Source organism: Pseudophryne corroboree, chromosome 4 (genome assembly GCF_028390025.1).
Source record: "Pseudophryne corroboree isolate aPseCor3 chromosome 4, aPseCor3.hap2, whole genome shotgun sequence".
Taxonomy (NCBI): domain Eukaryota; kingdom Metazoa; phylum Chordata; class Amphibia; order Anura; family Myobatrachidae; genus Pseudophryne; species Pseudophryne corroboree.
In genome coordinates, this window is record NC_086447.1 from 584,077,111 (window position 1) to 584,090,001 (window position 12,891).

Genomic DNA, 12,891 nt, shown 5'->3' on the forward strand with positions numbered 1-12,891 from the left:
CAGAAATGCAGATGATAGTACAGTATTGGTGTCAGTGTTCAACGGAAGTTATTTAGTTACAAGTGAAAAGTTTAGACGGTTGCAGACCTGATCGTAGTAGCAAATTTGTTAGCAAATGGACAAAACCAGGGGCCTAATTCAGAGTTGATCGCAGCAGCAAATTTGTTATCAGTTGGGCAACACCATGGGCCTAATTCAGACCTGATCGTAGATGTGCTAAAATTAGCACATCTACAATCAGTCACACAGACATGCGGGGTGATGCCCATCACAGGGCTAGTCCGCCCCGCATGTCAGGACCTACCCCCCCTTCCCCCGCAGAAGTACTTTTAGGTCTGAATTAGGCCCCACGTGCACTGCAGGTGTGGCAGATATAACATGTGTAGAGAGAGTTAGATTTGGGTGGGGTGTTTTCAAACCGAAATCTAAATTGCAGTGTAAAAATAAAGCAGCCAGTATTTACCCTGCACAGAAACAATATAACCCACCCAAATCTAACTCTCTCTGCACATGTTATATCTGCCTCCCCTGCAGTGCACATGGTTTTGCCCATTAGTTAACAAATTTGCTGCTACGATCAGGTCTAAATTACCCCCTAGATTTGCAAGTATATATACTATGGCTAATTAACACAGGTTACCAGTAAGGCATATGTTTAGCTGATGAAAGGCAATAAATTACACCGTGCTTGATTATGCATACACCAACCCAGTAAGCCTTCATTAACTATGCCTCACTGGCCAACATTTCAAACACAGGTATTTACAATTGCAAGCAAATCATGATAATATTACAAATGTTTTTAAACACAAATTGGTTGAATAGTGGGGGTCATTCCGATCCGTTCGCACGCATCGGTTTATCGCTGCGGTGCGAACGGGTGTGGAATGCGCATGTGCGGCGCCCGCTGTGCGCGAGCGGCGATGTTGCCCGGCGACAGAGGACGGAGGCGTGGCTGGGCGGATCCAGACCGTTTGAAGCCGTTTTCGGGGAGTGGTGAGTATAACGCAGGCGTGTACAGCAGAACGGAGGGCGGAGGAGTGACGTCAAAGCCGGGCCCATCATCGCTGGATCCATCGCACAGGGTAAGTAGGTATAGGCCTAGTCTTGTTTTGAGTGAAATTTTTTTAGCATAGCAGGGCTGCACAAGCAATCGCAGCCCTGCTAAACTAAAATACACTCCCCCATAGGCGTGGACTATTGATCGCAGCAGCAGCAAAAAGCTGCTGGCTGCGATCAACTCGGAATGACCACCAGTGTTCACAGACAGGGTGAGGATAGCAGAGTGTTAGAAATAAATATATATTTGAAGTTGTTAAGCAGTCCATCTATTGTTGTAGCTGTAAGATGTATCTCATTACTGGGGCAATTCCCAAAATGGAAATGTGGGTGTAGTACCTATATAAGACTGAGTCAGTCTAATACACACATTTATGCATGCAGAATTAGAGGTTGGCATTAAACCACATGTCCCTATAGGCCTCCGTATTATGACTGTACAAAGAGTTGAAATGAATGCAGTGCATTAAAAATTGAGGCATGAGATTTACTGTAAGTTTGGAGTAAAATGAAATCTATAAAATTGCTGATATAAGATGCACGCCTCATTAAAAGTTTTACAGTTGTAGGTCATATAGCTTTACAGGCCCAAAAATGTTTGATACTCTGAAAATAGCTGTTCTCAGAGGATTGCCTTATTTTTGACCATCGTTGGTATTTAACATGGAGGTAATGCAGCAGATATCAGAGATATTTGGTCCATGCCATGTCTTTACCCTTGCCAAAGCAACCCCCATATGGACTGCGTAACAGCTCAACTTACCAAGCTTAGCTGGTCGTATTTTGTCATTGTTAGCTACCACCATCTTTAAAGTGCATTAGCCCGTCGTAGCCAATAAGCTTTATTTTACACACTTTTTAGGAGAGGGATCCTTTGGTTCCCTCTCTGGTTCCTATTGAAAATGCCATGTGTGACCCACTGGCTGTGCATGTGTAGTGGATTCTAAACCCAGAAAAAAAGTAATTGTGTAACCAATCACTTTACTGTTTGCACTTTAGAGTCCGTGTCCCTCAATATTAATATATAAATACAGTATATAGTATCAAGGAAAAATGTATAGCATGCACATTTGTACTGGCTTCAAATTATTCTGTACCTCTTCATCCCAAATTGGATATGTTTTAAATCAGACGTATATCCTTATGTTGGCACAGTATATTCCTCCACTGGTCTTTTTACAAATAGTCTTCAAAAGATAGCTAATCTCTAAAACTGACACTTTCAGGTATCAACGATAACATGTGATATACAGTACACTGGCCCTCATTCCGAGTTGTTCGTTCGGTAATTTTCTTCGCATCGCAGCGATTTTCCGCTAATTGCGCATGCGCAATGTTCGCACTGCGACAGCGCCAAGTAAATTTGCTAAGAAGTTTGGTATTTTACTCACGGCATTACGAGGTTTTTTCTTCGTTCTGGTGATCGTTGTGTGATTGACAGGAAGTGGGTGTTTCTGGGGGGAAACTGGCCGTTTTCTGGGAGTGTGTGAAAAAACGCTGCCGTTTCTGGGAAAAATGCGGGAGTGGCTGGAGAAACGGGGGAGTGTCTGGGCGAACGCTGGGTGTGTTTGTGACGTCAAACCAGGAACGAAACTGACTGAACTGATCGCAGTGGCAGAGTAAGTATCGAGCTACTCAGAAACTGCAAATAAATTTCTATTCGCAATTTAGAGAATCTTTCGTTTGCAATTTTGCTAAGCTAAGATTCACTCCCAGTAGGCAGCGGCTTAGCGTGTGCACTGCTGCTAAAAGCAGCTTACGAGCGAACAACTCGGAAAGAGGGCCACTGTTCTGTGCTGTCCAAACACTTCTAAATTACAGCAAACTGAATTAAAAGAAAGAGAAAGAGAAATTATCTTAGTGAAATAGTGTATATAAAATTGCTTAAGCTGCATACCCCATAATAAAAATAACTATTCAAATATTTTACAGTTGTTATAGATTATAGGTTCTCGTTATTTGAAAGTAACCTAGATTTTCCTGGTATTTCATTTTAAATTTGTGAGAGATCACTTTATAATGGTCACCTGGATTTTTGATAAAACGAGCGCTCTTAAATTTAAAAAAAATATATAGCCAATAATAGTAGCAAAAAAGTTAGAAAAAAAAGGAAAGAAAGAAATTGTGTAGTTGGTATACTGCACAACTCTTTTTTAGGATTTGATTTAGGGAGACATGGGATCCAGAGCAGATGATGAAGTATATGGTAGCAAGTTGAGCTGTCCTTATACTTTCCCTACCTTATCCTCCTGGCAGTCTGGATCAGCAGTGTTTCCCTCCCATTGACAGCCAGGGAGTATGTGCGTTGGCAACAATGAACAGTAAGCTGCAGGTGCCCAGTAATAACGTCACTTTCTTCTGTGCTGTGATCTCTGATCTCCTCTCTGCTAGTATCAGTGCCTGTGCATGCTTTAATAGCACTCGCCTTATCAAAAATCCAAGCAATCAAAGCTGATTGAGCAGCAGAACAAAACATTAACAATTCTGGAATACATTTATTTTCTATTATAAAGGTTGCCCGCCACTCCTCCACAGCACCGCAAATGGTGCCTGTCAATCACTCTGTGATCACTCTGTTAATCACTCTGTGTGATGGTAAGTGCTATGAGCGTCATTACTGTTAAACTTTGGAGCATGTTGCAGTACGAAATATATGCATGTGCAGTTTACTGTTAGTTTGGTCAACTGCAAAAACATCTGCAAAGTGTCTGTTAATGAATCATGCTCATCAATAACTTTCATTTTCAGTAATTTACAATGTGAAATAGTACGCTCAATCACAAAGGAGGGACCAACTGTACATGCAATCCAAAACACGTGATATTCGTTTTTTAGATCTGAGATCCTTACTTGGCAGGACGACTCAAGCCGAGACTTGGTTCAGCTCTGTACCTGATATTTGACAGGGTTCAGTTTTCAGCAAAATCAAACAGTATGAAGATTTAGGCAATTGACTGCTTATAGTGTATTGTTTGGTCAAGTTTGTGGTTGGTTTTTTTTTTTTCAGATTTTTTGGGGGTCTATTTTTTTAAAACCAACTGTTAGTTAATCTCTGATTTTCAGTGTCTCAATGAGAAAACATTGTTTGTTTTAAATTATTATTATTATTTTTTTCCAAAGTTCTTTTTTTTATTTTTATCACCAGTCGTTTTTTTGGCCAATATTTGACTATAATTGTATTGATGATTTTTGCCTTCAGTGAATCTCCGATTTGCAATATCAACCAAAAATTGGTAAAAAGGTTTTTTTTTTAAATTGATCAAAGTCGATCTTTAGTAAATAGCCTTTGTCTCCTGGAGCTGGATCATGTTATTTTCAGTGCAGAACACATCCCAATGTTTCTGTACAATGATATGTCAATCAGTACAGAAAGTACTCACAAATCTATTTACATTTTTTTCTGGTGGTTTAGGTCTGTTCACAGTGTTGACATCTGAACTGTTGCCATGTGAAATGCCAACAGTCAGGATGCTGATGGCTTGTGTTAGGGTTAGGTTATGGGGGAGGTGAAAGTTCAGGGTTAGGTTATGGGGGAGGTGACAGGCTGCAGGGGGCGGATGGGTAGGGCTAAACACTAGGTGGAGGGGTAGGGATTAGGGGATGCGTTTAAGTTACTGATGCCGGGATCCGGACAGTTGGCAATGCTGCCGGCTGGAATCCCAGCGCAACAGGGCTATTCCCACCTATGGGTGTCCACAACACCCATAGGGTGGGAATAGATCTTGTGGTGAGTGCAGTGAGCCCGCAAGGGGACTCTGGCGGGATAATGACAGCCAGCATCCCGCCCGTTGGTAATCCATACTGATTCCGGATTTGGAAAATACACACCGGATCGCTGCTGCTGAGACATTGCTTCTGGACCTGATCCTCACGTGACTGCCGTGACCCGGTAAAGACGCTGAAGCCAATGCAGCCACCAGGACAAATTAAGACACCACCAGGGACCGTTTGTTGACAGTTCATCGTGTCGCCATGTAGGCATGATGAATGTTGAACTGAGAACTGTTGACCAGTCATACCCAACCCTTCTCTCCTAACATGTTAACCTGCTGCAGATAGTAAATGAGAATATGGTTGATATTATTAGCTTAGTGTAAATATTCAAGTTATTTAATGTATATTGCATACTGTAGCTCAGCTATGCTGAGCCTGTGCCATATACACTACTAATAGTGGCTTTAATGGTTCGTTAAATTGTCCCTGGTTAACCTTAGTTCATTTTGCATGCTATTTAAGTTTACCTACTTTTAAAATAAAATATGTTTATGGTTTGCAGAAATCTTATGGCTAAAAATAACTTTAGCCACTCTAGGACGGCTGGGAATCACCATGGCGTTTGAAATTGTGTATTTCATAAACACAGAACTATATCCAACACCACTGAGGTAACTGAGAAATGTATTTACATAATATTAATGCCACAGAAACCATAATATTTAAAAAGAGCACTATTTAATTATAAAGAGACCCACATAATGTTTCAACATCTTATGCTGGGTACACACCTAAAGATATATCTGCAGATCAATTGATCTGCAGATATATCTAAAGCCGGACCGGGCAGTGTGCTGTGTATACACACTGCCCGATCCGACGGGGACTGACGTCATGAACTGGGCGGGCATTTACACACGCCCGCTCAGTTCAGCTGTCAGTCATCGCCGGCTGCTGCCTCTTGTGTACGGGCGGTCGGCTGGCCATCCGTACACACATACTGACGTGCCAATATATCTAATGATATATTGGCCGTCGGCTGTGCAGCAGGGCTGACGCGATAGATCTGTGAACGATGGCGTTCACAGACCTATTGCTCGTACACACTGGCCGACGGACCCATGATATATCGGCCGTTCAAGAGAAAGGATGATATATTGGCCAGTGTGTACGCACCTTAAGGCATTGTTCATATAATGTAATAATACAATGTAGATTATTATGATTTGCAAAAAATAACATGACATTGTGACATTATTGAAAGCGCAAAAATGTATATGGTTTTGGGAACAAGTGTGCCTGCAAAATGTATTTGTCTCATTTGTTTTTTGTATGTATATAAAATGGTGTACAGTATATCATAGTTCTGAAATACTGTTAATTAGCAAGAACAGTCTGGGCCTTTAAGTGTTTGTCCTTGGAATCTTTCAACTACAGTATAAAGCACAATTGTTATTAATATTGGATGCAAATATAACTGTCTGTTCCCATTATCTGACTAAATTTGTGTCTTCGTTGTATATAAAATGCAATATATATAAATATATATATATATATATATCTGTAAATGTGCTTAGCATACATGTTTTGATGATGAAGTGTTATTGCCTCTGTGCTAGTACTATCAGCTGAGGGAAGACAGTTGTGTACAGGAGCTGTTTTAGGTGTGTGGCCTCAGTCACCCCTCAGGCGCCTGCACCACGCACACTAAAAATGGCTGCAGCAGGCGCTGGAGGCTGCATGGGCAACTGCTGCAGCTGACACCAAGGAGAGAGAGAGACAGACAGACAGACGCTAGAGGTCTTACTTGACCTCTAGCGCCTGGGGGACAGCATAGAGACAGACTCTAGAGGTCCTACTTGACCTAGCGCATCTGATAGCTCCAGAAACGCTGGCGGCGGGAGAAGATGCAAAAATGCATCTTCTTCCGTGTAAACCCCTGGCAATGAGCTTGAAACCCTTGGCAATGAGCATGACACTCCTGGGAACAAGCAGGAAACCCCCTGGCAACAGGCATGGAACCCAGAGCATGAAACCCCTCACAACTAGCTTGAAACCCTTGGCAATGAGCAGGAAACCGCTGGCAATGAGCATGGAACCCAGAACAGGAAACCCTTGGAAATGAGCATGAGACCCCTGACAGCAAGCAGTTAATTTAAAAGTAATTAGAAGCCTTACTGTGGGGCATAATTTGTAAGGGACATTATTGTGTTTGGAGCATAAAATGGTGTCAGGAGCATAAATATATTTGGCATAATGTAATGGGCATTACAGTATATGGCGTAATGTGTGGCATAATGTGTAATGGGCATTAAGGTGTGTAGCATAATATATGTTGGGCATTGTGGTGAGTGGTTTAACGTATAATGGGCATTATGGCGTGTGGCATAAGTTGTAATAGGTGTTACATTGTGTGGCATAACATGTAATGGGTGTGTGGCATAAGTTGTAATAGGCATTACGTGTGTGGCATAGCATGTAATGGGCATTACGTTATGTGGCATAATGTGGAATGGACATTACGGTGTGTGGCATGATTTGGAATGGGCATTACGGTGTGTGGCATAAGTTATAATAGGTGTTAGTGTGTGGCATAATGTGTAATGGGCGTTACATTGTGTGGCATAATGTGGAATGGGCATCACGTTGTGTAGCATAAGTTGTAATAGGCATTACGGTGTGTGGCATAACGTGTAATGGGCATTACGTTATGTGGCATAATGTGGAATGGGCATTACGGTGTGTGGCATAATTTGGAATGGGCATTACGGTGTGTGGCATAAGTTATAATAGGTGTTAGTGTGTGGCATAACATGTAATGAGCGTTACGTTGTGTGGCATAATGTGGATTGGGTATTACGGCATGTGGCATAATTTGGAATGGGCATTACTGTGTGTGGCATAATGTGTAAGGGGCATTACGTTATGTGGCATAATGTGTAATGGGCATTACAATGTGTGGCATAATTAGTAATAAGCTTTACGGTGTGTGGCATAATGTGTAAGGGACATTACTATAAGGAAATGACAAATAATGTCAGGTTTTTTTTTTTCCCTGTGTTTTTTTTCCTGTGTTGTATAACGGTCTCTACCTGGCGTAATGTGTGTTAGGGGCTGGTGTAATGGGACTGACGGAAACTACTGTGCGGCGTAATGTGAAATGGTACTATTCTGCGGCCCAACCCTTACCCATGGAACCATGTCCCTTTTTTGCTGCACTAAACCTGTTTTGAACAGGGGGGGGGGGGGTGCGCCAAAGAAAACATTCTCCCTGGATGCCACAAGGTCTAGAACCGGCTCTGGTGGTGTATAGGAACAGCTAGTGAAGGGGAGAAAGTTTGTAGTACTTGTGGGACAATACTTTTCTTTGTGTATCTGCAACAATTGTGACAGAGCATGTGGGGCAAAAAGTCACTTGGGGCTCATGTTGCAATCCCGTAACCTCTACCTTGTATCCAGGTATTTCTTGAATGATGAATACTTTATCAAGCAACAACATGTGGGCCTAATTCTGCATGGGTTGTAGTTGTGCGAAAATCGAACAACTACAACCCTTTACACAAGCATGCGGGGGGACGCCCAGCACAGGGTCCTCTCCCCCATGCTATCAAGCAAATGCTTTGCTCAGCAGCAAGGTGTTCGCATGACATCGGTAGCCCCCTGCCTGCGCAGCCTAGCTGCAAAGGCAGAAGGCTGCCCGCCATCTTTTGGGTCTCAGTGGCTGCGTGTGACGACACACAGCCGCCGAGGCCCGTCCCACAAACGGTCTGCGTTGTCCGGACCGCGCCCCCAATGCCCACCCCGTATCGTCAATGCGATGACCCCTCTCGCCACTTGAATGCCTCTGCCTGTCAATCAGGCAGGGTGTTCACATATGTGAGATGCCGTCGCATCTCACTGTGTGCGCACACGCAGTGTGGCTTCTGCATGCGCGTACACTGTAAAAGGGCTTCAGCATGCGAACGCATCGCAGATGCATTACATGCTGAATAGGGCCCTATATCCTCTTGTTTCATATCGGATTCTCCTCTCCCTTTGTGCTGTCTGCATTCTTGCTTTGTGTCTGCCACCATTTGACTCACCCTTATTTCATCTGTTATTTCACAGCACTGTTCTGGCTGGTTGCTTAGCCGATGTTGAGACAGAACCTCTGACCTTGCTGTGGCCTGTGACAGGTCCATAGGCGTAATCCTAGTACTTTGCACCACTGACAGCAGTGGAAGGTTGCAGCTGTGTTCATTCTCTATCTCTGGCATCAGCCTTGCCTACTGTCTCTCCAGCTCAGGGTGCTGAAGGAGCGCTACCCAAGGGTGAGTGCGTGGCACTTTGGACAATAGATATATTTTTGTAAGCTATTCCATGTCAGATTGGCACCAAGTTTTTATTGTCCAGTCTGTTTAAGCTCACTCTGTACAGTGTACACCATACTGGTGCCAGAATATAAAGGTTTTTTTCTGTGCTCCAGCATTATCCAGCTTTAGCTTTCTGTATCGACTTCCAGTGTACTTATCCCTGCTTGTTCTACCAATTTGAACATGTGCCTTTTTCTCCATTATGAACCTGTACTTGTGATCCTGACCTTTGCCTTATATTCTCATTCTGAACATTTTTGTTTCTCCATTCTTGACCATTCCCTTGTATCCTGATTCTGTACTATGCCTGCACTCCCACTTAATCACCTGCAAGGGGCAGTTAGAGGGCTGTGACTAGCAGGTTTCTTGTAGCGAGGTCTATCCTTGCAGCAGTTCTTAATTAATATCGGGGGGTCCATTGGTTTCCGTACTTCAACTCAGTCAGCACTAACCCTAGTCTGAGGGCACCCAAGATCCCAGAAGTGCAACACTATACTATAGCCAAAAATTGCATTCCGCTGGGAGTCCCTCTCCATAGGACCTGTTAGAGCATCTAATCACCTTTATTAAAAAAAAAACAAAAGGAGTCTCTGCAAGAGATCATGCGGAATCTTTAGGGTCTAGTTCACACCTGGATACCTGCAGCCTACCATGAGGACAGGAGGCTGCACCATGCCACCAGTACACACACCTCCGGTTTCATCAGGAAGTTTCAGTCTCCACATACCAAGTCCTTTTAAGTATGATGGAGATCAAAAGTAGAGATTAGCGGACCCACCCCAACTTCACGATCTGAGTCCAGCTCAGGACTTCCCACCTTACTCAGATCCCAAACCGAAGCTGAACATCATCATCACGCTGTCGGATTCTCGCGGGTTTTCTATTCTCTAAAGGTCCTGGGTGATTGGCCCCATCTTCACTCTGGCTGTGGAGAGTGTACTGGACGGATGTGCCCGTCTCAGTACTCTGTTGTCTGGCATGGGGCAGGTGCTCTGTCTGCTGTTTCTGAAAGGGGTGCTCTGCTGTATCAGTCCAGGCACGGTGCTCTGTCTGCTGTATCTCAAAGGAGTGCTCAGTCTGCTGTATCAGTCCAGGCGGGGTGCTCTGTCTGCTGTATCAGTCGAAGAGTGCTCTGTCTGCTGTATCTGAAAGGGGTGCTCTGCTGTATCAGTCCAGACGGGGTGCTCTATCTGCTGTATCTGAAAGGGGTGATCTGTGTGTCCGTCCATGGGCTCCGCCCCAGTGTAAAATTAAAATAATAAAAGCTAAAAATAAAAAGCCGAAAAATCTAATTATCAAAAAACATTTTTTTTGTTTGGTCTGTACCCCAGTTTACTATACATTTTTTATTATATTTTCACAAGAACTGTGCCGGTCAGACCGCAGTATATTATTTCCTAGTCATAATGTATCGTGCGACATTGTTGGTGAAGCTTAACTGTAGTGTTGTTACAACAGGAGAGTCTTCCCTTGGTTAATCCGATAACTCCAAGGGTCTTCTGATCCCTGACCCCCCGGGAGTTGAGTACCATAGAACGCGCCAGCAGGTCTTCTAGCCTATAAGAGCCACTTTTCCCATAAGGCTTTATGCGCCTACCAGTACTTGGATGTCCACAAGGACTTACGCCACTCACGGTAGTATGAGATCAACCCCAGAGTGTCCTGAATCAAAGCCAGCGAGAGAGAAAGAACAAAAGCAAGAGAGGAGGTGGGAAGAAGGAGGCAAAGGGAAGGCAAACAATGGAAACAGGGCTGAAACTAAGGTACAAGGGGAAGAAGGAAGTAACAAGACTGGGTGGAAGACTCTGAGGGAATAACTAACTAAAGAACCCCGAACCGGTGTGCTGCCTCCTGACTAGGATGAGCAGTACCTTCTGCTAGACACCAGTGCACGAGTGTACAGCAGATTAAACCTAGGACTAAAAGTAAGGAATGCAAAATCCTACAGAGACTCTGGTACTGAATAAAGGACCACTGTCTGGAGATGAGTGCGAACAGGCAAGAGGAGAAATCCACAGACTGAGACAAGGGCTCTGGCTGCAACTTGGAACTATGACCAGCAAAGAGTGACAGGCATGCTGGGAATATAAAGGGGCCCTAACCAATCAAATCCCTCTAATGCAGCCTGCCTTTTAAATTAACATCCTGGGCAGCTGAACGCTGTACGTACAAAATTTCCATTAATCCTGAAGTGTGTGCAGCTGACCGCTGCACCTACAATGGAGCATTTCGCCTAGCGTTCCCGTCACTAGGCAACTACAGAAAACCGCCAGGAGGAAGCTCTTCAGCGTCCCGGTTGTTCAGCAATAGCTGGGACGCTGTGGAGAGAGAGCCAGCGGATCGGGAGAGAAACGAGCCGTTGACTCGTAACAAGTGTTCGATCACTATTTCTGATGCTATTGTTGAAGGTGGTACCACAGTAATATATTTTATTTCCTAATCATACACATATTGTGCGACACTGTTGGTGAAGGTTAACCGCAGTGTTCGATCACTATTTCGGCCTCATACACGTATTGTGCGACACTGTCGGTGAAATTAAACCTCAGTGTTTGATCACTATTTCATACTGATACACGTATTGTGCGACACTGTTGGTGAAATTACACTGCAGTGTTTGATTACTATGTCTGACTCATACTTGTATTGTTCAACACTGAAGGTGGTACATTTTTTGTAGAAATTGTGGTGTGTGCATTCGTGTTTGTGGATAGATACGGAGGACGATCAATTGAGAGGAGAGCAGAATGCACTTACTAGTGGTGTAGGTGCTGCCGCCAGTCATGACAATACAAGTCCGTCAGCGTCATCTACTAAGGCAGATGCTTAGGGGCATAGAGGGCTTAAGTCAGGGCATGTAAAATCATTTATTTTTACAGTAGTAAAGAAAAAAACATCAAAAGGAAAGTTAGCTGCAGAGGCAGTAAGAAAAACTGTGCATTCAGAATCAGAACTTTCAGACATTCTTGAGGAACGTTTAAGGGTGTCCACATCAGCTATGTGTGAGTCTGACATTTCGCACACTGTCCTCATAGAGAAGCCTCTTTACCTCCTTCCATTTCTGAACCATCTGCATATGTGCGGAGCAGTACAAGTAAAGATGGTGATGATGAGGAGGACATAATAGAAATTGAGGATTCATGTGTGGAAGTGGAACAGGATGAGGGAGATATGTGTGCACTACTACTATCTGACACTGAGGATGTTAATCATGTTGTTTGTGTATGTCAGCCACCGGTGGCTGCAGTTGTTGGCAGTGATAAAAAGAAAGCCATTGCGATGCTTGGGCATAATACAAAAAAAGCCACCTCTTGGGTGTGGGATTATTTTTACCCCTATCCTGACAATGTTTGTGAAAGCATCTGCTCCATTTGTGAGGCCAAATTTAGTAGAGGTAGGAACGTTAGCTATCTAGGCACGTCCTCCATGTTACGTCATTGCGGCAAAGAAATTAAATTTATTGTACAAGATTATAATGTAATTAACACCTCATCATCAACATCCTCAGAGTCATTACTTATTGGAGGTAGTACTTCTAAAAAAAATTGTTTTGTGAGGACCCAAACAAACCAATCATTTCAGCCAAAAGTGACAGTCCTTGGGTGGGAGGGCCCAAGGACCATTACATCTTGCACCTCTTTTCTTTGCATTATGTGCTGTCTGGAGCATTGCTGACTGTGACGACAAACACTTGTATAGTTTATTAAACTGAAATCCTTCTGCCACTGCAGTGCCATTCTGTTTCCTAGATGTGCCATGTTGGAAG

The 12,891-nt window shown here is 43.6% G+C and overlaps 1 protein-coding gene across 1 annotated transcript in view; it reads left to right on the forward strand.

Annotated features, from left to right (window-relative positions):
- SLC22A3 (solute carrier family 22 member 3) overlaps positions 1–12,891 on the forward strand; it is a 429,357-nt gene that overhangs the window by 367,033 nt on the left and 49,433 nt on the right. Inside the window, exon 8 of the mRNA XM_063917520.1 lies at positions 5,336–5,444. Coding sequence (XP_063773590.1) covers positions 5,336–5,444 — 109 coding nt within the window. The remainder of the gene's footprint in view (positions 1–5,335; positions 5,445–12,891) is intronic.